Source organism: Manacus candei, unplaced genomic scaffold, assembly GCF_025592945.1.
Source record: "Manacus candei isolate 608988 ecotype Guabito, Panama unplaced genomic scaffold, ASM2559294v1 h1tg000014l, whole genome shotgun sequence".
Classification (NCBI taxonomy): domain Eukaryota; kingdom Metazoa; phylum Chordata; class Aves; order Passeriformes; family Pipridae; genus Manacus; species Manacus candei.
In genome coordinates, this window is record NW_026138062.1 from 76303808 (window position 1) to 76326506 (window position 22699).

Consider the following 22699-nt stretch of genomic DNA (forward strand, 5'->3'; position numbering starts at 1 on the left):
CCATGGGTTCTAGGCACCTCAAAACAGAGTCACACTTTCCTGTTGAAAACTACCTTAAGAATGTAAAAGAATACCTAACAAAAGGAGGGCAGCGAAATAAAAACAAGTATTCCAAGAGAAAAGCATCACCTTTCCCAGCAAAAACATTCAAGCCTTGAAAAGAAACCCTTCAACAATCCTTACTCCTCTAAAGCAAGAATGTAATGACTGGCCAACAACATCATAGACAAAAATGTTAAACTGGGACCACGTTGCTTTCATGTAATCCATTGACGATGTAAGAAATGATGAAAAAAATCCTTGGCATATTATTATCATTGCCATTTCCTCCAAACTGGAAGCGTTACTACTTAGTCTCTGTCCAAAGGTTATATCCTTTATTAGGGGAATAAACTTTCCCAGTTCCCACTGGACCATACTAAAAACCTGTATTTTTACTAAATATTTCACTGGAATCATTCCTGGGGAACCTGGGCGTCTGCAGACCTCTTGCCAAGCTCTGCTGCTCTTTTACCAAGTTTCAGCTCCATGGTTTTAAAACTTAGGGATTGTTTCCTTCTTAACTTTGTACAGGCATGCCTACACTAGTGCATTTGTTCAGATCACAAGGGTATTTCAAAGCTAATCCTCACTAACCGTGCTTTTCTTTACATCAGAAAATAGGCTGGGAGCACACAAACTGAATTCTTTTTGGATGAAACTGCACTGGAAAGCTGAGAGAGTACTCAACGTGCTCCAGTGAGTAAGAGGCACTCAGAAAGGAGCAGGCTGGAGGAAACAAACACAAGCCACACAGCCTGGGAGGGACATCAGGTTCTCAGCACCAACTCTCTTGCTCTGCAAAAGCAGTTTGACGAGGCTGCTCTCCTCAGGAGGGAGCCTGCATTGCATCCACTTCAATCATTTATCCTGGTTACTTCACTGAGCCTCAAGAAGCTTAGGTTTCTTTAATATTCATTAGCATGACTCTACTTCAGCCCAAAGAAACTTCCTCCACACATCCCAATTTCCTTGATTTTTAAATCCTTTCCTTACTGTCTTTTCTTCCTTTTACTTACAACTGTTGGGCAACTCTTCAGCAAAGTGATTTGGTTCAGTAACTATTTTGCTAGGCCTAAAATCTACTTACTGGTCTTCAAAGATGAAGTTGCTTGTAGAAAGACTGCCCAACATGAAGTTTCTAAATTTAAACTTCTTTTGCAGTAAAAGTTAACCTGATCTTCAAAGGTGCCCCCTGAATCCCAGAGGAATTACACACATCTCCTTGCGAGTTGGTGCCTGAGTAACAATGATTGCAATACCATGAAGTTCATCTTCTGATAAACAATTTGGAAAGCATAATATCATTTAATGGCAGACAGGAGACATTAACAGCCTAGCTTTCATTTCAAGGATTGATTTTGAAAAAAGAGTAGTGGGAGTGGGTTTCATGCCATCATTAGGAGACTGGAAAAAGTAAGCAGGGCTGAGATCCTGACATCCACTGACACAGAACAGCACATTGTCATGTACATGCTGTACTTCTGAGAGCAAGAATTTCATGTGGCAAGAAAAATTCTACCAATTAAGCAGTAATCCAACTGACTGAACAGTGGTAAATTAATTGCAAAGTGCTGGTTCACACCAACACAGATGCTTTCATGATGTCCTCAGTGTGACAGGAGCTACAGAGCCTTGAACTAAAGTATGGTTACAAAATATTACTAAAAACACTTGGCATTTGTTATAAGAGAGTGTTTTAAGTTTTGAATTCCTATTAGCTAGTACACATAATATTAGCTTTGCATAGTAACAGTGCATTTTTAAATTTAAGCAGTCACGTATGGGCTGTGAACAATAATAAAAATGGGTCAATGCATATCAAGTTAACATTTCAAAGCAAACTTTCCTGACCTTTCTGAAAGAGGAGGGTTGAAGACTCTCTCAGTAGTCCCCTTTTTTGCCTTTTTTAGTCCTGTCTTCTGTGACCTTCTCTCATTATCTATTTTGATTCTAAAAAAAAAAAAAATCACCCAAACCCAAAACAACAGGGGAGGGAGCTGCAAAGTTTCACTCGTAGAATACTCAGCAAAAGTTAAAAGAAGCAGACCAGAAAATACAGGAACAAGACTTGTAAGGATTTCTGTGAACCAGAAACAAGGCAGGCCAGAAAGAACTAAATAAATGGATGACAGAAATTACTCATAAGAAGAGTGATTTTCCAAACAAGTAAAACTTAGAGCAAACACATGCAAACCCCCCAAACCAAACAAACGAATGAAAACTCTCCACCCCCCCCACACCACCCCTTTTGAGATTAAACTGTATTTCTTGGCTTAAGAAACGTTTGCTTTTAAGGACGAGCATTTTGGATCAACGTCAGTTTTATTTCTTGTTACTAACAACATGATATTTCCTAGTTAGAGCTTCTAAGAGATGAGCTGTTGCACAGCTGTTTTGTTTTACAGAAGCACTGAAATGCAACGTTACCATTCCACATATTATATCAGAAGCCTGCCTGTAGACAACTGAGCTGTTATGTCTAGTCTTTTACAGCAGCTTATCCTTCTTATAAGTAAATAAAAAACCCCCAAGCATATTACAGTTAAAGGGTTGAGATTACAGGAAGGATCCATTACATTTCCATACAAACACTTACAACTGCACTTGCTCAGCACGAAACGACCCAGGAGCCTCCAGGCCATGCAGGTTCTCAGCACAGCTGCAAGGAGCAGCTACAGCTTAAACTCAAGGTTCCCATGGATTTATGTCCTGAGTGCTAGAAAAAATCAGGAGAGTGAGAACAACTCATCACATTTCAGCTGAAAATGCTATAGTCTTGAGCATTACCAGGCATACTGAAGAGAAATTAATATATATGTAGGAGGTCAGTGTGCACCGAAGCAACAGCACATAACATTGGGTGGTGTGTAAAAACCAAATTCTCTGGGTCTCTTTCAGTCACTCTATTGCCTTTCAAGGCACCACTTAATGCACAGACCAACATGGAGCAAAAAAAAAAAAGGGAATACTCCACAAATCTCATTTAAACCTCCAAAGGAACTTCTCTGCTTTGTTCCTAAGGCACAATGAACTTGTCTTGGAGCAGCTAGGTAGAACTCATTAATTATTTTAACATTCTAAATGTAATGGGAGAACAGGATTGAAGGCTGACAGCCACTAGGTCCTGAGAAAACAACTCCAGAGAAGCCTTTTTGCACAGATGCATCAGTATTTTGTGCAATATATGATACCAAATTCAATGTTTTTAGAGCAACTCAGCTGTAGCAACTGTGTGTGTGAGGGACCTGTGCCTGTGCACCAAGGTGGGAAGGAGAGGTGAACATGCAGCAGGTTTGATGTTCACAGAATGATCAAAAATATTCTGTAAGCAAGAGACAACTAATAGCTGATGCAGTAATAGGGGAAAAAAAATAAAAAATCAAGCACTTCACAAATGGGACTGTCCCCATTCCCACTCCTTCCAACAGGCCTTCATTCAGACCAGTGTCCTGGTAGGAGAGGAACAGGAAGAGCTGCTGCAGAAAAAAAAAAAACACCAAAAAACCAAGAAGGCAAATAATAATCAAAAGAAATAATTAACTGCTGTTTTCAATAAGGGCCTACTACAGATATTTAGATTCAGAGTTAACAAAAGGCCAAAGGTGTCACAAAAAGAGACATGAAAGGTAAATACTTTCAATGAAAAACCCAACTGTCAGAACTACAGCATCCTGTAAGAAAGATTTTTCTTACAATAAGACTTAGGTCTCCCTAGCAAAGCACGGGAGTTAATTTTAATTATTTAATAACTGAAAATACATGAAACTGGTCTACCATTTCTCCAAATATTCCTCTATTAAGTGAGCCCTAAAAGGCATGCTGACATAACATGTGTGTGTTTTATATGTTAATGGGTGTGGGGAGGAAGTTTTTGCAAGAGCTCCATATTAAATCTCCCAGAGGAATCAGGTCATCACCCAGTTAAATACAGCCTTCAGTGTTCCTCCTGCCTGGTCCCTGAACAAGGGAGGAGGGGTTAAAGGGGAAGAGGAGATATTGTGAAAATACAGTTCTTATTGCCCTAATTTGCTACCTATAGTACGTACTTGAAGTCAGAAAGTTTATTATTTTCTAAAGTGAAGCATTTTTAACACCCAACAGAAGTATATAACACATTTCACATTAATGACCTAATAAACCAGTGAACTGTCCCTTCACTGTTTTCAAAATACAATTTTTAGGAAACTGATGCACAGGAAGTTCCACCTGAACATGAGGAAGAATTTCTTTACTGTGTGGGTGATCACACCCTGGGAGAGACTGTCCAGAGGGAGTGTGGAGTCTCCCTCCCTGGACATATTCCAGAACCTTGTGGACACAATCCTGTGCCATGTGCTCTGGGATGACCCTGCTTGAGCAGGGAGGCTGGACCAGAGAACTCACTGTGGTCCCTCCCAGCCTGACCCATTCTGTGATTCCATGAATCATATGCTCCTTAAATATCTGGAAGAGCAGCCCAGGTTATTAGGAAGCGTAAAAAATACATGCAATTAATTAAAAAAGCTTGGCAACAGAGATACCATTTTATTACAGTATACAATGCTATATCCACTGGAAAATGGATAAACAAATTCCAAATGAAAGTAACAGAAAAACCAACATGCCTTAAGACATAAAGACCATCCAAGAGCATATTTAGGTTAAGAAACCCAACCGTGTCATGTTGTATGTTTGAAGTTTTATTGATGAGAATGCAAATACAAATCATGGCATATCACAAAAACAATCATAACACTTCATTAAAAGCTATTCCTTAAAAACATCTGCAATCATCTGTAACAAATACACTGGATATTTGTATCTTTAATCAAAATATTCTTCTAGAAGCCTATTATAGATGGTTACTAAAAAGCTAATGTCAAACTTTAAATTAAAAAAGTTTGCAGAAATACCTAAAAATGGGCACATAAATCAGTAAGTATCTCATGCTGCTTTATTTCAGGAAGTGCTGATTATTCTTTCTCAAGAAAATAAATATTCCCATTTCCTCAGAAGGTATCCCCCCAAAAAACAGAGGGGCATTTACTGATGGCTAATTATCCCCTAAAACTCAAATGAATGCAGATGTTTATTGTTAACACAAATCTTTTTTTCTTATAAATACACTCTCCAGTCACAAGATTCAATTTAATTCATTAGTGTGCATACCTGAGGTGCTATATTGCCTACATTCAGTTTTCCTGGAAGAGGTACTAAATTGAAATGAGCCAATACAGTATCTTTTAGCTGATCTGTTAATCTTCTTTAAATCGTTCTTCCTTTTCAAGGGACTTGTACACCTACTGAAAAAGGGTGCAAAAGAACGCCACACATCTTTTATTTATCTCTCATGTCTTCATTGCTTGCATCTGATCTGTTAATAAAAAGAAACAGCCAGTCTTAACACAAGATAAACTCTTGCTGTATTTTGTTTTCTTGAAAACATAACCAGTAGATATTTTGGTGTAGTTACAAGAATGAGAGACAGAGTTCTTTTCAACATGCTCTCTCATCCACTTCTGAAATTCCTGCACAGCCAAGTTGTTTTCCCCAAATGTTGCTAATTAAACAGGAAGACTCTTTCATCTAATTCAATTTTTATCTTCTTCGGGCTTATAAGGTAACTTTGACAAGAATAAGGCCTGGAAGTTTATTTTATGAAGCATGCATTTCAATTCTGTGTACACACATCAGTGTCCACATAACTGAACGTGAACAGCAAAATATTTAAAGTTTGCTTTTGAATAACTCACATGAAAACTTCTTTGCTCTCAGCAAATATCTCACTTCAAATGTCTCCTTAGTTAGCATAAATGTTCTGTATGCCCACTGCAAAATGTAGGAACTCAGCACAATTTCCCCCACTGAGAGGGAATGGGACCTGGGTTTAGACTGCTGTGAAACAGGTTTGTTTTACCCTACTGCTGATGGGTTGTTACAAAACAGGGAAATAGCAAACTCAGCCCTCATTAGGAAAAAAAAAAAAAAAGGGCAAAACTTCCTGCCCCTGTCACCCCAACTCTGAGCTCCCTGTAATGGGACTGCAAAGGGTACCTAAGGAAAGCACTGCTGCTGACGAGGAGAACTCTGCATTCATTCACCAGCTGTCATTTCCTCCACTGAATTTTATGGCTGTGATTTAGGGACTGCTCTAACTAAAGAGTAGTTTCAAATATTCCCATCTAGTGCTCTAGCAATGAGGAGAATCAGAGTAAAAATTTGTTCTTGAAATATCAAAGCCTTCACCCATTAAAAGTATGACTTGCAAACTGCACGTGCTTAGGTACCAGTACTGTTTAAACCCAACCCCTCTTAAGCTTCTGGGGACAATGAACCAGTGAGTTAAAGGAAATTTTTAGATAAATCCATGAAGAATTTCAGCTCACAAAATTAAGAAGTTTAACAATCCATGAGAAGTGAATAGCTATGAAGAGCTATGTGAGTGACAGCAGAAACATCTGCTTGATGTGCTTAAAAATCTACATACACAAATATTTTGTCAGAAAAATATTAAGACAAGCATTTGAGATCCGTTTAAGTAGCTTGAAGCTATGTACAAAACCATCAACTCAAAATTTGGATTGAAACTTAAAAAGGTTCCTCAGAGATAAGCAGAGACTCTGAAAAATCACAGGAAGACATTACTAAATCAGAACTATGCCTGAAATTAGGAAAAAGTACATGACTTGGAATCTGCCTCTATGATAAATGCACAAAGCAGTGAAGGAAGCTCAGTGTTAAGGTCCTGGCTCCCCACCACAGAATTCTTTTAGCTGGTGGAGGACACATCACTGCTCTCCCATGGGGCAGTAAATCTCTTTGCAAAGACTATTTTTGGCGAGGATCCCTCCCTCTGAAAACATGACCAAATGTTTTTGTAGTCTCTAACAGCACAGCAAAATAAACCATCTCTCTCTATTCAGCGGTGAGGATTCTGAGTAGAAAGGACAATCTGGTGTTCACAGAGCAAAGAGGATAAATTAAACCGGGGACAAGGCTACTATCCAGCTGGATTTGGAGGGGGTGGAATGGCTTTGTCCCTGGAACAGCGCTGACACCCCGTGGCCGCTGCAGCACAGCACACCCGGCACGGCAGGTTCAGGGCATCCCAACGCACTCCCAGCACAGACAACGCAAACCGCGGAGCTAAAATTAGGAGGAGTCTACCCAAACAAGGCCACACTCGGCTAATCTATACATTCAACAGTACACAGGAGGACAAAAGAGACCAGATCCTGACCAGCATACAACAGAAGGATATACATCATCCATAATGTAATTAAAGAAGCTGTATGTAACACATCATCTAAGCTGGATCTCATATTTTCCATGCAGTTATGAGTGTCTGAATGTGCTATGAGGGTTATAGTGTAAGCTGTTCTTACTTTGGCTCTAGATTAAAGAACTGAAGTTGAATAAGCAAAACTAGTGTATTTGTTTGTGTACTTGGCTTATTTTTCTAGTCTGCTTATTCACCATTTCCTGATACATAACATTAAGTTATGTAAAACCAGGACAGGACAGTAAGAATAAATTAAAGAACAAACTCAACTACCACAATAATAAATTGAAGTGTGGGAGCTTGTATTGTTTAAATTAAAGTGTTAGACTGTTTGCAGGAGTGTGCATTAATATTTCATAATACACACTTTTGTCAGGGAAGCAGACATGATCTTTTGTGTACATTAAGGAGGTAAATGAAAGGCAAATATGAGATAGAGCATTAGTACTCACTGTGTAATTTGATCTGACAGCAGAATTGGACAGAAAGAAAACAAAGGAAATAATAAAGAAAAAAACCTTACAAAATGAAAAAGTTTAACAGAATGAAAATAGAGCAAGAGAATTATATATGATATACCTTGGAGCCAATCCACACCTTCTTGTAATCCTTCTCCTTTAAGAGCATCACTGGCACTGAAAGAAACAAATCAAATAATGAAAGCATTGTAAAAACACAGTTTTACTTGAGTCATCCCTATACTTATAATTTACAGAATTGCAAAGTAGCATCAAGTACTGTTTACTTAAGTTCACATGGAGAAGACTGCTTCTTAAATGATATAGGCACCTTCCCCACATGGAAACACCTTTTCATGATGCGATTTATTTTAATTCCCGTTTCAAGGTGGAGGAATAATTCCTAGAACACCTCTACTGAGATAACTCCTGCCTCAGGTGATGTTATAAAAAAGATGTTTACTACCTACAACAGCAATGCTGAATCACAGAATCATTTAAGTTGGAAAAGACCTTTAGGATGATCAAATCCAACTGTCCTCCCACACAGTTCCATCACACAGTGAGAATGCTGGAGTACTGGAGGGAGGGAGAATAGAGTGTACACACTTCATTGTAACAGCAACCCTTGGAGTGTCTGTTAATATATAAAACTATTAAACTACACTGAGAACAGTCTAAATCTACCTTTTGAATCACTGGGAGATAACTCTTTAAATGGCCCTCATCCTGCAGCTCATGAAAACCAGCAGAGTAGGGAATCTGGACTGTTACTGTTCTTCCAAGAAGCTGGGGAATTCATCAGTGTGATTTCTGAGCCAAAAAGCACTGACCCCAAAACAATGTCCAGGTAATCGAGTTAAATAATAAAGGGCCTAAAATGAGAATTGTACTTTTCAGCAGCATTTAGCTGCTGATTTCACTTTTATTTATAATATCTGGGTACTGCAATAAGGCAAAAACCTAACTTCTATAAAACACTTATGATAAAAGGAGAGCTTTTTCCTTGTGAAGACTAGCACAAAGTCCTATTTATATGAAAGCTTACATCCTTCAGAAAGAAAAGACACTATCTCCTACAACTAAAAATCTCCTTAAACATTACAGAGTACAAAAAGTACAGTGTCCCTCTGAATTCAGATGAGAACAGTTTATTAAATGGCCTTTCAACAGTAGTTTACTAAAGCATCTGCAGAGTGCAAAAAAACTCCAGATGTTTTACTGTTGATATTCTGAAAGCTGCAAGACAAACTAGCAGCAGCATTCTGATAAAAATTCTGCTCAATTTCCCAGCAAAAAATAATGGCAGCTATTCTTCTGATAAGAACACTGCTTTCTGATTTCACCAGAAGTCCTCCATTTCATTATTTGGGTAACAGTTCTACTGTGAAAACTTTTAAGGAACAGTCTACATGATTTTACCTATAATCTACATGATTTAAGGCACAGTCTTTTACCTGCTTGATTTAATTTATAGTAATGAGTGTCATGACAGAGCTAAAATATGAATGCACAAAGTAATACCAATAAAAGGGTAGAAAAAGAAGGATTTACCAGATATGCCAGGGCTTGTCTTTGATGTTTTCTAGTGACAGTAACTGAGATACTTTCACAGATGACACTGCATCCCTGAGGTCCATCTTGTTAGCAAAGAAGAGAATAGGCAGTCGACGGTGCTTGATATCTGGGCATGAGCAGAAATAAACTATCATGACATTGTGAAACACTTATTAATCTCTACATGTGATAAGCTACAGACAATACAGCAAGGTATTCTGCTCACCTGCAAGTGCAATTCTCTGAAGGCTGTATCCTACCCAGGAGCACACTGTTGGGTCACAAGGCCTCTGGTGCATGCTTCCAGAATGCTCACAAACTCTCTGGCAGGCTTTGGAATCTTGCACCCCCTCTCCCCCTACCTTATGCCCACACTTAAAGCTGTGGGTATGAACTGCTGGTGAAGCTGAGGAACATGAGATGAAACAACTGCCTACAAATACTGCACATCTCTGCTTAGTGAGGACTGGATGTATAAAATGACAGGAAAATGATTCGTGTTCATCCATAACATCACAACGATAGTTGCATAAGGGTAGTCTGAAGTATCCTTTAGTATCCTGGAGTGCATCCATGACTTCACAGAATTTATACAATTGGAAAAAAATCCACATGTCTGGACATCCTTTATCCTACCTTCCCTTGAAGGGCTTTTTTTCCAGAAGCTCCTCTCAGCTAGCAGTGAGAACTACAGACCAAACCACACACACTGGCATTTTCTGGGATACTTACACACAGACAAGCTTAAACCTCACTGATCACCCCAAAAGACTAGAGTCACTGGAAGGAAACAAAATATACTGTCTTCAAACTTAGAGATGTAAAACTGCCAAAAAATTACCAGCACCAAGACTAACTCTAAGGGTTTTTTTGTATTATTTATACAGAATATGATTTACAGGATTAGAAAAAAAAAATCTACATTTGAGTCTGTCAACCCTTGACAGGAAAAGAACTTAAAACACACATCATCACCATCTCCCTACTGAAGAAAACTGCTACATAGGCTTTTTTTAAATAGTAAAAAAAAAGGTATTTCACACAGGAAACAAGCCAACGATTTATTTTAAAACTTCAAACGTAAGCCTCCTGCACCTGCTGATGGGGAGGGGGATGATAAAAAAACCCAAAAGCCCAACAAACTGTGGGGGCTGAGGTGGTTTGAACCTTCCTAATTATGTTCTTTTCAAATTCCCTACTAAACCTTTCCACAGAATCAGTGGAGATAACACTGCCTACCCACATTCATTCAGAGATTGTAAATGCTGATCAAAATGCTGATGATTTTCACAAACTATTTACCCTCCCTGGAGCTCTTTTTTACCTCTGGTATCTGTTAACACAAATCAAAGGCCTCAAAATACAAGCCCAAAGTATCATTAAATCTGTTTTGACTCCATAGTTGAACAGCTTTTGTGTCTCCCAACTGAAATTCTGAGATTAATTTACAGTATAAGTAAATGAATCCTGTTACCCACAGGCTGCAGGTTATGGGTAAATTAAAACCACAGAAATTACCTGACATCACATATGCAAAGAGACAAGTTAAACAAGGAATTTTCACTGTTTTTCTAAAAGCAATTAAAAAGGGGCACAACCTGCCCACACACTCACAAATGTAGAATCAAAGATATTTGCTAAATAAAGTGGTGGTCACAGCAATTTACATTATTTCCTAATGTGCAGTATTTTCCTCACACACTTTTCACAGTTACTAATGGAAAGCTAACATGGTCTAGTTGCAAGTAGTTGTGAATTGACACATTAAAAAATATGCCAGACACTGATGTGTAATTTCATACAAAGAATTTCAAATTTACAAGAATTTCAGCTTATTTTAGAAGCATGTGCTGGAGGTCAAGTGACCCAAGAGTCAGTATCTAAAACAAGTAATACAGACTACCACCTTTCAAAGTGCTGAAGAATAATATGTACAACTCCTAACCCCATTAATGCTTCACAGCACACATTCCCTTTCACCTGACAACCTCAGGAAAAGTCTGGCAAAAAGACAGAGAACTGCTTTCCTGAGGGATTGCTAAGATTTTCAGAGACAGGAGTTGACTCAATTCCATTTAAAACTTAAGGAAACACATACATTTAAACCACTCCAGGAAGATCATAAAGACAGAAGCATCGATGGGGAGAAAGTAGGGTATGCAGGAAGAAAGGCAGAACAACAATACAAATACAAATATTGCTAGAGTGAACCACTTATATATTGATTCAGCTAACAGCTACTTTTATTAAACATTACTACTAGAGGAACTCCAAGTTCCTTGATTCTTTTAGATGTGATTTATCAAAATCTGATCAGGCAGCAACACTGTTGCTGTACTTGAGCTGAGATACTCCAAGGCAGAAAAACACAACTGTCCTTTCCTGGTTCTAGGGAACATCCCAGATGGCCACAGCCATGGTATTTTGTAACTAGAGACACAAACCCATAAACAACTGAACAGGACTGACCTGCTATGTCAGCATTAATGACCTATTAATGCCATTTGCCCTCTTTTGCCCTCTAGTAAACCAGTAACCCTTTACCTCTCACCCTTGGTCCTATGCAGTTCCATTTCACCCACAGAATAACCTTTACTGCCAGGGGTAATTCCTGCTTTGGGACATCTGGAGTGTTTGGTTCATCTCATCCTCCCCTTTGACTTTTGCAACACTGTCTTAGTGCCTGCATTTGAAGGAGCCCATACCCTTGAATGTGAAATTAAGGAGGCCCAGTCAACTCCAGCATCTTTGCTGATGAACTAGTGTATTGTATTCATGGAAAATAAAGTCATGGTAACGTAATTGTCCCTATCAAATACTACTTCTCTTAGTTAGAAATTCAAGTCAGCTTCTCCTTTCTTACTTTCAGCATGGTAACCCCACAAGTTAAGGCTCTACAAATCAGGAATTCCAGGATTATTTGACATTTAAAATTCCTACATGTAGTTTTATGATCTGGTTAGGCAAAGCAACTACCTAAAGTGCTGGAAGCAAAAACTGCATATTGCTTACAAAAACATTGGAGTAATGTTGGCTATGTGGAAAGGTGAAGAATTGGCCAATCTGAGAACTTAATAAGATGTAGTCTCATGTAAAAAACCAAACCAAACTCTTAAAACCAAGCTCCTCATCATCTATCATCTCATATCCTCTTCCATCCCATGTATCCTTTTATAAGTAATTGATTGATACAATTATCCCTTCTTATTTCTGTCTAAAGCATAAAAAAATACAGTGAAGATGAAAAAAGAAGCGTTACATTAAAGGAATTGGCTGTCTTCATGGAAAAAACAGACAGGGAGATATTTTTGTATGTGTTGGTCATCACACAAAGGCTCTCCAGCTTCCAACAGGTCCCATTCTTCCTCAAAACAATGCAACTTTTGATCAATACTGATTAAAAAGAGACTAATCCAACTCAGTGTAGACAACAAAAGCATGATCAATTTGTAAATGTGAACAGGTAAAAAACCCCCCCAAAGTTATTGAAGGCTATTATTGTTCTAGTATTCATGAATGGCTAAAATATTTGCAAAGTACTCAGAATACAAAAAATGTGTCAGATGCGGGGTTTTCTTAAGACAACAACAAATATGGACACAGAAGGGGAAAAAAGCCTCCTCACCTGGATGATTCAGAAGGGTGTCAAGTTCTTCTTTGGCCACAACCATTCTTAATTTGTCACTGCTATCAATGACAAAAATAATGGCTTGGCCTTCTCTGCATAACATAAAAAGAGCAAAGAGGCAAATTATAGGTTCTCTCAAACTGTGAATAAGAAAAGGCTTCAGAAGAAACACCAGAAAAAGTTCAAACAAACTGATTTTTCCTCTAAATTTTTGTCATTGTTATTTACCATTAACATTTGAATGGAGCCTTATTTCTGAAATTCAATCTTTTGGTAACATGCATCATTTTTTGAGACATGAGGTTGTTATCTGAGTGACTCATACAAGGTTCAGTCTACAAAGACCTTTTAGAAAAGCTTGATTTTACTCCTGAGGCTGAAAAATGAGCTGTGAAAATGTAATCAACTGCTATTTTAACAGTATGGTCAGGCAGACAAAGAAAACAGACAAAGACAGATTTTTACAGAAATGCTTTATTTCCTACACTAAAGTTAATTTAGATAAAGGTCAATTACCTCTTTAGAAAAAAACCTGTGTTCGCAGCTGTTTAACAATTGGGCATATGCAGGTCATTTTAACTTTTACTGAAGTCTGCATAAACAGGATCTTGCTTTTGTTTTGAATAACATGTAAAAAACTCTCACCTATTTCAAACTATTAAAACATTTTGCTGGCAGTATGACCACAGTGACAACTGTATACACCTATTCAACTCATTATTTCAGGATATTACTGATATTTATGATATTGATGTTCCACTTATTGAAACTTATTTTGAAAACCAAATAAAGCCTCACCAACTCATAATTCACCAGATCAGTTAAAAACACTCACAAAAATACATTTATTTAAAATTTTAATGTAATATTCACTCCTGCTTCATTTTACACGTCTCTGAGAGGCCATCATTGTACATTCTTTACCCTCCAGCACCACCTATCTTCGTATTTTGATAAGAAACAGCCCCAGACCTACTGAAAAGCAGAAACAATTTGACCAGCCTAAGACTGCATGAAAAGGCCTATTCTTTTCTGGTGTAGAGAAGAACCTTAAAAGTAAATAAAGCTTTCCTATTCTAGCTGAAAATGCCTAAATAATGTTTATGACCATAGAGTACTTTTTCTAAAGGAATCAGGAGAAGTAGAACGTATTTACTGCCAAAAAATAATTTCACAAAGTAATAAGGATACAACATGACTGTACGTATATTTAAGACAAGTGTACTTAGGGGATGTCCCAGAGTACAGTTTCAAGCCAAAGAGAAGTGCAAACCTCAAGTACCCCAAGGCAATTACTTTGACACTTAATCAGCTTTGATTTCCATTTTGCAATTCTTAGAAAATTAAATCTTGCTTAACTTCACAAACTAAACAGCACATAATTATATTATTATTATTTTATTAATAAAATTTTAAAAAAATATTTTAATATTATTCTTAGAAGATAATCTCAAATATGTGCCTACTGCACTGGATCAGGAATAGAGGTGGATACAAGTGCACGTTTCACTGTCAGCATAACCTAAAAAACTCCCTTACTGTTGAGATGAAAAAGCCATTTTTGCCACACAAGGGATAAGTTACTGCATTAAATACAGCAATCACAGAAATTATTTGCTTATGAAGCACTCTGCTTGCATTTTGAGAGTAGCCTAAAGGCACCAGTTACTGAAATGCAAAAGATTTGGGAGACATACATCTCACACTCCTGAACAATGAAGATCTCCTAGCCACACGTTTTCAAATTGCTAACATATTTTGCACAGGAGGAAGAGGCAATTAAAAAATACTTTAAGCTCTATCACATTAAATATTAATATTTAAGTAATATTATAATCTTCAGAATTTCTCCATTCTATTTTTCTCCAAGCTACTTCTATGTGGTTTACTACTGTTCACCTTGTTTAGATTAGGATCAAGTAATAGCAGTGAGATAACATAAGTAAAGATTCAAGTTTCATGAGAAGCTAGAAAAACAGATAATATATCATTTTCTGTTTCTATTACCAGTAAGGCAATACCACAGTGTTATATGGTACAGTGAACATCCTGCTCAATAAATAACATGTACGAATGTTTGTTCAGGTTCTGAGGTACATGTGCCTTATTCTCTGAGGTTAATTTCCCTCACTTCTAAAAATCTCACCCATCAGCCAATATCTTTTAGGTTTTAAGTCACCTACCTACAGGAAAACTGAAAAGTTGGAAACCTAACTCATCTTGAGTTTTCTAACAGGATTGGTTTTCAGGTTTCAACATTTAAATCCCACCTCTGGTACGTTCCCCCAGTCTTGAAGCCAACAAGATGTTCCCAAAAGCATACTGAATAACAGCAGAGAAAAACTGTTATGTCTTAAGAACAGAAAGAAGAGTTGTATTTATCCAGAATGACCTTCTGTCAAACACCAGGTATAAGTCTCCTCTGAATCATTTCTAAGCACTAGATATGGTCATAGTTCTGTTTAAATAACATACACAACAGTTACTATGAACAGTAATGCTTTAAAAGAAATGATGGGCTTACTTGTAGTAATGTTCCCAGAGGTCTCTGTATTTCCCTTGACCTGACATATCAAACACTGTGAAAGACAAACTGCAAAGGAAAGAAGTGCATGAGGCACAGAAATAAAGAACAAAACCCACACCCAAACTATTTTCTTTGCTACCCTGACAGAAAAAATGCAAATCAACTTGAATCCTAATCAACTGAGAAAAATTCCCAAAGGAAGTCTGCTTAAGCTCTCTGCCTCCAAATGATCCTATTCAGTTTTGAAGTCTTATTACAGAAATATTTCACAATGGAAAATGTGTTTCTTTATTATCTGATAAAAGAACTGAGCCAATTATTTAAAGATGCATCAAGCACAAAATAAGCTCCCCTTCAGTCTCTGTTTCTATCATATCAAATATTGTTTATAGTGAATAAATGAAATTCAGATGAACCACGACTTAAAATCCACAGCCTGTCTCAAATTGTGTCCCTAGAGAGGCACAAATGTATGCAAAATAAAAGGATTAAAAAAACCCCATCCACCTTCAGAAAAAAAACCAACAAAACCACATTCTGGTAATAACAGGTGAGCTCAGAGGACCAAGATACGAAGAGCAGTCTTTGCAAGTCTGACACATCATTTCAGCTCTATGTCCAGGCATCAGCTGATTCTAGAGCTGTGGGTTTGTCAGGGGTTTAGGGGTTTTTTTTAGGTTTGTTTTGGTTTTTTTTAAATAAAGTATCATTCTACACAGTGTGCTTGCAGGTCATCATCTCTCCCACCACAGGATCAGAATAAAGGGAAGCAATTTAAATCAATTTATTCTCAAACAGCCAAATCCCAAACCTGTGTTATGTGTTTTGCTGAGACAGAACACAGTTGCTGAGGCTCCTACAGAAATGTGAAACCTATGGCTCCCACACTTGAGCTCAAGGAACAAACAATTTTCTTGCATATCTCTCACCCAGTGAGGCTGCCTGGTTTGAAGACTAACTGCACACATTGAAAATATTCAGAGAAGGCTACACGAGAACAAAATTATGTTCCATCCTTGAAATATCTTTGTGTCATGACATTCCTTATCTTAGTCTTCATTTAACTAATGACTTCTTCCTCTGTTCCCTGGCCTTTGCTCCTGCCATCTTTACATGGCTAATGCTGTAGCCATCATTTAATTTTCCATTTAATGGGATTACACTGCACTCTGTTCAGAGTAATTCCAGTGAGAGTCCTTAACACAGGTTATCAGATTGAGAGTGGAATACAGACCACCCCCTAAGCTACTGTCTCTCCTCAAGTCTGGAACTTGTGCCCTATTTGGGAATTCTTAACAGAATGCTTATACACACTATTGCAAAAAACTAAAAACTTCTTCCATTTAAAAATATTTATACATACACCTAGTTTTATAGCAGCACAAAACACACAATATATTCTAACACACTCAGTCCTAGATCATGATTAAGATTCATGGGTACTACAACATTTCAGCATGTTCTAATCAAGTTATAGCCCACTAAAAGAGCTAATTAAGTCCAACTGTTGTATAATAATCACTACTGCTAAGTGGAGGGAAAGGAAAGAAAGTACTACCTTGAAGTCTTGAATTTCTCTATACTGAATCCTATTGTTGGGACGATGTCCTGAGTTTGAGCCTTTAAAGGAAAGAAAGTCCAAATTTTACAGGCAAGTTAGAAAATGTAAATATTGAAATGTATTTGAAACATGAATACATTACAGATCTATTTTTACCCAAACTGTACAATAGAAAAAAATTTCTACAAATCCAGATACTTTATATTTAAAAAGTTCTCAGAAAAATAAAGTAATTCAAAACCAAGACTTTGTATTTTCTAGGAAATACAGTGAACACTACTGGACAACAGCACTGAAGACATTTTAGCCTTGAGGGTGAGATTCCACCCTTTACATTAGTCTACCTGTACATGTATGTGTGGCTATTACCTAGGAAATAAATAGGAGAGAGGTTAAGGTGGAGACAACAGCTTGGAGGTTATGACTCAGGTCAGAGTTTGTGAACTTTGGAAATCACAATGTGAACCCAAACAAGTCTGCACAATATCCCAAGCCTATTAGCTAAAGGAGGGTACATGCCTATCAAGATATTAGGTTGGCCAGATTGAGAGCTTCTCAATGCTGGAGGAGTCTATCTGACCTTGGGAATGACACAGCAGACATTACTCACTGGCCTGATCATGGTTCTATCCAAATCACAATGCCACTGGAAGAAATCAGGATTTACCCCAGAAGGATGGGCAGTGACCTAACGCATTATTAATAGATACATCTGATAAACAGGTTTACTACTGAGCTGGCCAAGGAACCTCTCAGCTAAGTTGGGAGAAAAGAACAGCTCCTTTAAGAAGCATCGATATTGAGCAGGAACAAAGGTCACATCCCTTAGATCACAGAGCTGTCTGAGAAAGTGAGATGCAATCCTTTTATAGACCTTCTAGAGCCCCTCATTAAAACCACTGGCTATAAGCAGTTGACCCCTTGCATTCCTTCGCTCGGCTTATCCACCTGCAGCTTCCCTGGGAAAATGGCAACCCCACCACCATAAATAGTGCAGTCAACAGCTCCTGTCACCAGGGGAAAATATGTGCAGCGTGGGTGTTATTTCTTCAACATTTGTTTCAAATGTATTTATCTGGACCAGAAGAAATCACTGGAAACAAATGGAGAAACACTTGTATTTGTCAGACACATAATACATTGCTCCTGGGGAAAAGCAGCAGTTCTTAAGAAGGCTGGGTTGATCCAGAGCTTGGAATCATCTACCATAGAACTTACTAAATATAAAGAATTTTATCAAGTCTGATCTAATGGCATTTGTTGCACGCTAAAGGTTCTGCCATGTCTTGCAAAGGCAGGACTCATACAGGTTGCATGCAAAGCCACCCTCCCAAAGCAACACGTTAAATTAAAACATTTAGAAGTAAATTCTTGTTATTCTATTTACAGTAAAGTAAACAAATTGTATTTATTCTACTTGCATAATTCCCTGGCATAATTAGACCTTCTCTAATGCCTATTATTGGGATCAATCTTGAAGTCTGTGTTCAACTCTAGTTAGGAACCCATTACTGCTGAAGGCATGACATAAAACCCCACTATGATAACGGTCTCAAACATTACATAAATATGCAATTTGCCCAGTATAAATTGCAGCATTTCCCCAAAACAGATAGCAGCAGATAGCAAGTAGTTTATAATTTTTGTTTATAAATCTATTCAATTTTCAGTGGAAGAATAATTGACAGGAATGGAAGAGTAGCAGACTCTTCACCATGTCATGTTTTTCTAAACAATGTCCAGTGCTTCTCTTCAAGAAAAGTTAAACAAAAATTAAAAAAAAAAAAAAAGAATCTGTGTTCTTATGTAAACAGCAAAATCACAGTTTCCCAGATGCACATAAAATAATAAGTGAAAAGAAACCAAGATGCACAAGCATTTGGCTTTGAACATGCCTATGAAAATTCATCTATTTATATTCCATAAACTTACATGGAAACAAGGTCCCCCTACTTTCATTTTTGCTCAGAACACTATGCCATCCTAGGGGCCTGAAACACTTTTCACTGGATGAATGAATTGCAAGAATTAATGCTTCTTATTTTGAAAATAATTTTGCTTTAAAATTAGTGAAGTTTTCCTTAAATGTGCATTATTTCCTATTTTATTATTTCTTGTTTTAGTATTTATTATGCACTTACTATTTTTCAGGTAGAGACTAAAGCGTGATAAAGGTAGACAAGTTATTATTAATTGTATTAATTGTAAACGTTTGACATCACTTCTAATGTATTGCAAATGTTTGACATCACTGCAATCCTGTAGTAATTAAGTGACTTAGAGAAAATTATTTCAGATCCTGACTTCAGTCATCATAAACCCTTCCTTATTAAAAAAAAAATGTGCCACATTATCAGTGACTTTTTTGGGAAAAGTTTCCACAATGTCCATGTGGATGTTTACCCTTAGCTTTAGTTGGAAACTCTTAAAATGTATTTTTTCCACCATACCGAACCAAAAAGTGATTTTTAATTTTCTTTTCCACGGTCTAACAGCATGCAAGCCCAGTTTTAAACACTCATCAGCAGTGAGCTGAGGAGGTTACTCACATTTGAGGGTTTCAGTTTATTTATGATGGTCGTTTTGCCGCTGTTGTCCAGGCCAAGGCACAGAACATGAACCTCCTTCTTCTTCAGCCCAAGCCATCCCGCCAGCTTGTCAAACAGTCCCATGGCTGTGGCTCGGATACACAAGGATCACCTGTTGTTCAGGGAATCAGAGCAGGAAATGGCTGTTGGCAAAGCTCTGCAGGCACAGGGCAGGTGGGCATGTTCTGAGCAGCCCTGACACCTTCCAAAGGCCGATGTGAGGAAGCGAATACACAAACACTGTGGAACACTAAGCACGGGCAGGGTAAGCTGATTACTGCCAAGAGGCCTCGATTCCAAAGTAGACTGGCTGTTTATAGCCTGTCCATGTCACACAATGCCCTTGATTTGCTGGGCAGCCCCAACAGGAGCACCACCACCGCCTCCTGCCCTTCCGCCACGCTGAACAACAAAAAAAAGGAGGACTATTGCACTTCACCTCAAATTGTCAGTAGTCCATAATCCATACAACAAAGTAAAACAGCATTTTTACTGTGGAGAAGGGAACACCCTTCTCTAGCACCTGCTACATTATTTACTTCAGGGTTTGGTACATTAAGTAAAAAAAAAAAAGTAAATAAAATACCCTCTGTTAATTCAATTCAAACTCTAATTCTGACAGGTTTAGCCAATATTGACGTGTACAAATTAGGGAGTCCTCATTCACTACAAATAGAAGCTGATTGAAATAGATCCAACAGACATGAAGCCATAGCCCATAAAATTCACCTACACATCTGGTAGGTGCCAAACTCCTGCTGCTGCCCAGGCACTGTCTGCAGCTACCTGGCAAAGGAGCTTCCACCACGTGTGCCCTTGCAACACCTGGCTGAGCACACTTGGCAAAGGGGATAACCCTTGTCTACCCTGAAAGAATTCCACCAGAAATAATTTCAGCAGTCAGACAACTGAAATATTTGAGATGCCTTCAGTAATAAAGCATTTAATTAATGCCAGAGGAATTTTCTGGAATGGTGAAGGCTGGTTTTTCTCTTAATAAAAAATAAACAGGCAGCACTGGATGACTCAGGTTGCGAGCTTAATTACCCCAGAAAATCATAGCAGGAGGGGGAAAAGGAAAAAACCAACATCAATAACAAGTCTCACTTCTTCACTAGCTAATTATAAAATGATGATCAACCACTTTTTAATAGAAATAATTTTAAAACTTTGCATTTAGTAAAGTCACAGGAACTTTTTAAATACAGATCCTTTTCAGAGCTTTGCATTTTGATTCAAGACTGGCAGTGATCTATAGAGTGGCTTTCTGTATTACAACTATATAGAGTTGCCACCAGGTTAAACAAGCCCAACATTAGTTACAGCAATTCCCTCAGCCTAACTCCCTTTACGTCCCACTCGTTTTTGTTTGTTTTCAAGACAACCCTCCACATGCAGGGTAAGGGCCCTGCACGGCTGCAGGCCAGAGCTGGGAACATCCTGGGTTGCAAAACGTGGAATACCTAAAAATTTTCTGAAGAAAGGATGTTCTTTGATGTTTGAGCTTTATACACTTTCAAGCCTAACCAACAAGAAAGGAGATTTAACCTGAAGCAGCTAACAAACAAGCTCTAAGTGGTGTCCAGGTGTTAGAAAAAAAATGTACTTATTAGAATTGCCTTGTTCAGGTTTAAGACCCAACATATTTCACTGACCTCAGACCCAGGGGGAGAAGGATGTACCACTGATAGCGGGCACAAAGAATGCAGAGTTTACTGGGTGCAAGGGCCTTTGGCAGAACCCCCAAGAAGAAACTAATAAAGAGAAGAAACTAATGAAGACAACTCAGCAACTGTGCTGAAATGAGCTCCAACTGGATAAAAGGTAATTCTGGCAGGGGGAGATCACAACCACCAACTCCCAAACCTAAAACAACCCAAAAGAAGAGAAAGACTAATCATGAACTAAGAGATAGAATACTAATTAGTAAGAGAACTGAGTACCTTGCAGCCGAAGAACATCAACGCCTTCGTTTGCTAAAACGTATAAAGAGCGAAAAGCTTTGGTGGTAGCCGTGGATTTGCCGCCCAGCGCCCCTTTCTGCGCAGAACTGTAAATAAACTGTAAATAAACCGTAAATAAACCGTAAATAAGCCAAATACCTCCACTCTGCGCGTGAGGATTGGCCTCTTGCACACCGGGCGAGAGAACCTATTTCGGGACAACACCAGGGGGGATGGTCGGTACCATCAGCAGCTGCCAGGACCGAGCTTCCCTCCCTGCAGCATCCCTCCCTCCCTCAAGTATCCCTCTCCCCAGCAGCGCCGCGCTCCCTCACCAAGGCCCCGAGCCGCCCCGGCAGCCGGCAGCGGCCGCCAGCCCCCTATCGCAGGGCGGCAGAAGCTCGGCCCGGGGACGGCAGGGCCAGGGGTGGGAGCGGGCCGGGACCCCCCGCTCCGCCTGCCCCGCTCCGCCTGCCCCGCTCCCGCAGCACCGACCTGGGCCCGGGACCGCCGGCCGGGCCCGCGCGCGCCGTTGCCAAGGAAACCGCAGCCCGCCACCGCCCCCGCCAATCCCGGCCCGCCTCTCGGCCCGGCCCGCCCTTTCCGGCCAATCGCGGGGGCCGGCGCTGCCAAAGCCACGCCCCCACGCTGACGGGGGGCTCTGAGGGGAGTGCGGGGATCGAGCGGTGTAAAGTTAGTCCTTCGTGTCCAGTGCCTGTGGAATTTTGTTTTTTTCTCATCCACTGCTTCCTCTTTCTTGCACAGCTGCGGCAATAGTGCCCACATGAATAAATAAATAAAATTAAAAATTCACTACCCTTGGGAATCGCCATTAGCATAGGAAGACACACCTAATAAGAACCGCATCACCCCTGGTGGCCGCAGCGCCTCTCGTTCGGTTTGGCGGAGTACGGAAAATCTCAAATCCACCTGTCACTTGAGCTTTGGGAAGAAAAGCAGCTTGTCCAGGCCGGGCACAGAGCCTACAAATACACTTCGAAATTCTTCTGTCGCCGCGTACCATTATCCCCTCAGACTGGTTCTAGGTGTGCTCCACAGAGGCAAAAATAAAAAATTTAAAATGTAAAATGCAAAAAAAAAAAAAAAATAAATCACAATGAGCTCCGAAGGGGA

The 22699-nt window shown here is 39.0% G+C and overlaps 1 protein-coding gene across 3 annotated transcripts; it reads right to left on the reverse strand.

Annotated features, from left to right (window-relative positions):
- Nucleotides 1–4369: 4369 nt before the first annotated feature.
- Nucleotides 4370–22103, reverse strand: ARL6 (ADP ribosylation factor like GTPase 6). 3 transcript variants are annotated; one of them, XM_051779461.1, is made up of 9 exons: nucleotides 22061–22103; nucleotides 21566–21683; nucleotides 19584–19734; nucleotides 17032–17093; nucleotides 15471–15539; nucleotides 12944–13038; nucleotides 9316–9445; nucleotides 7883–7938; nucleotides 4370–5395 (listed from the first exon to the last, which is right to left on the reverse strand). In XM_051779461.1, exons 3-9 carry the CDS (start codon nucleotides 19704–19706, stop codon nucleotides 5370–5372), a joined length of 561 nt encoding a protein of 186 aa, XP_051635421.1. In that variant the 5' UTR covers nucleotides 19707–19734; nucleotides 21566–21683; nucleotides 22061–22103; the 3' UTR covers nucleotides 4370–5369. The 3 variants fall into 3 exon arrangements, with proteins under 3 accessions (XP_051635421.1, XP_051635420.1, XP_051635422.1); XM_051779460.1 differs by lacking the exon at nucleotides 22061–22103 and adding an exon at nucleotides 21901–22020; XM_051779462.1 differs by lacking the exon at nucleotides 22061–22103 and adding an exon at nucleotides 21810–21831.
- Between the last annotated feature and the right edge of the window lie 596 nt (nucleotides 22104–22699).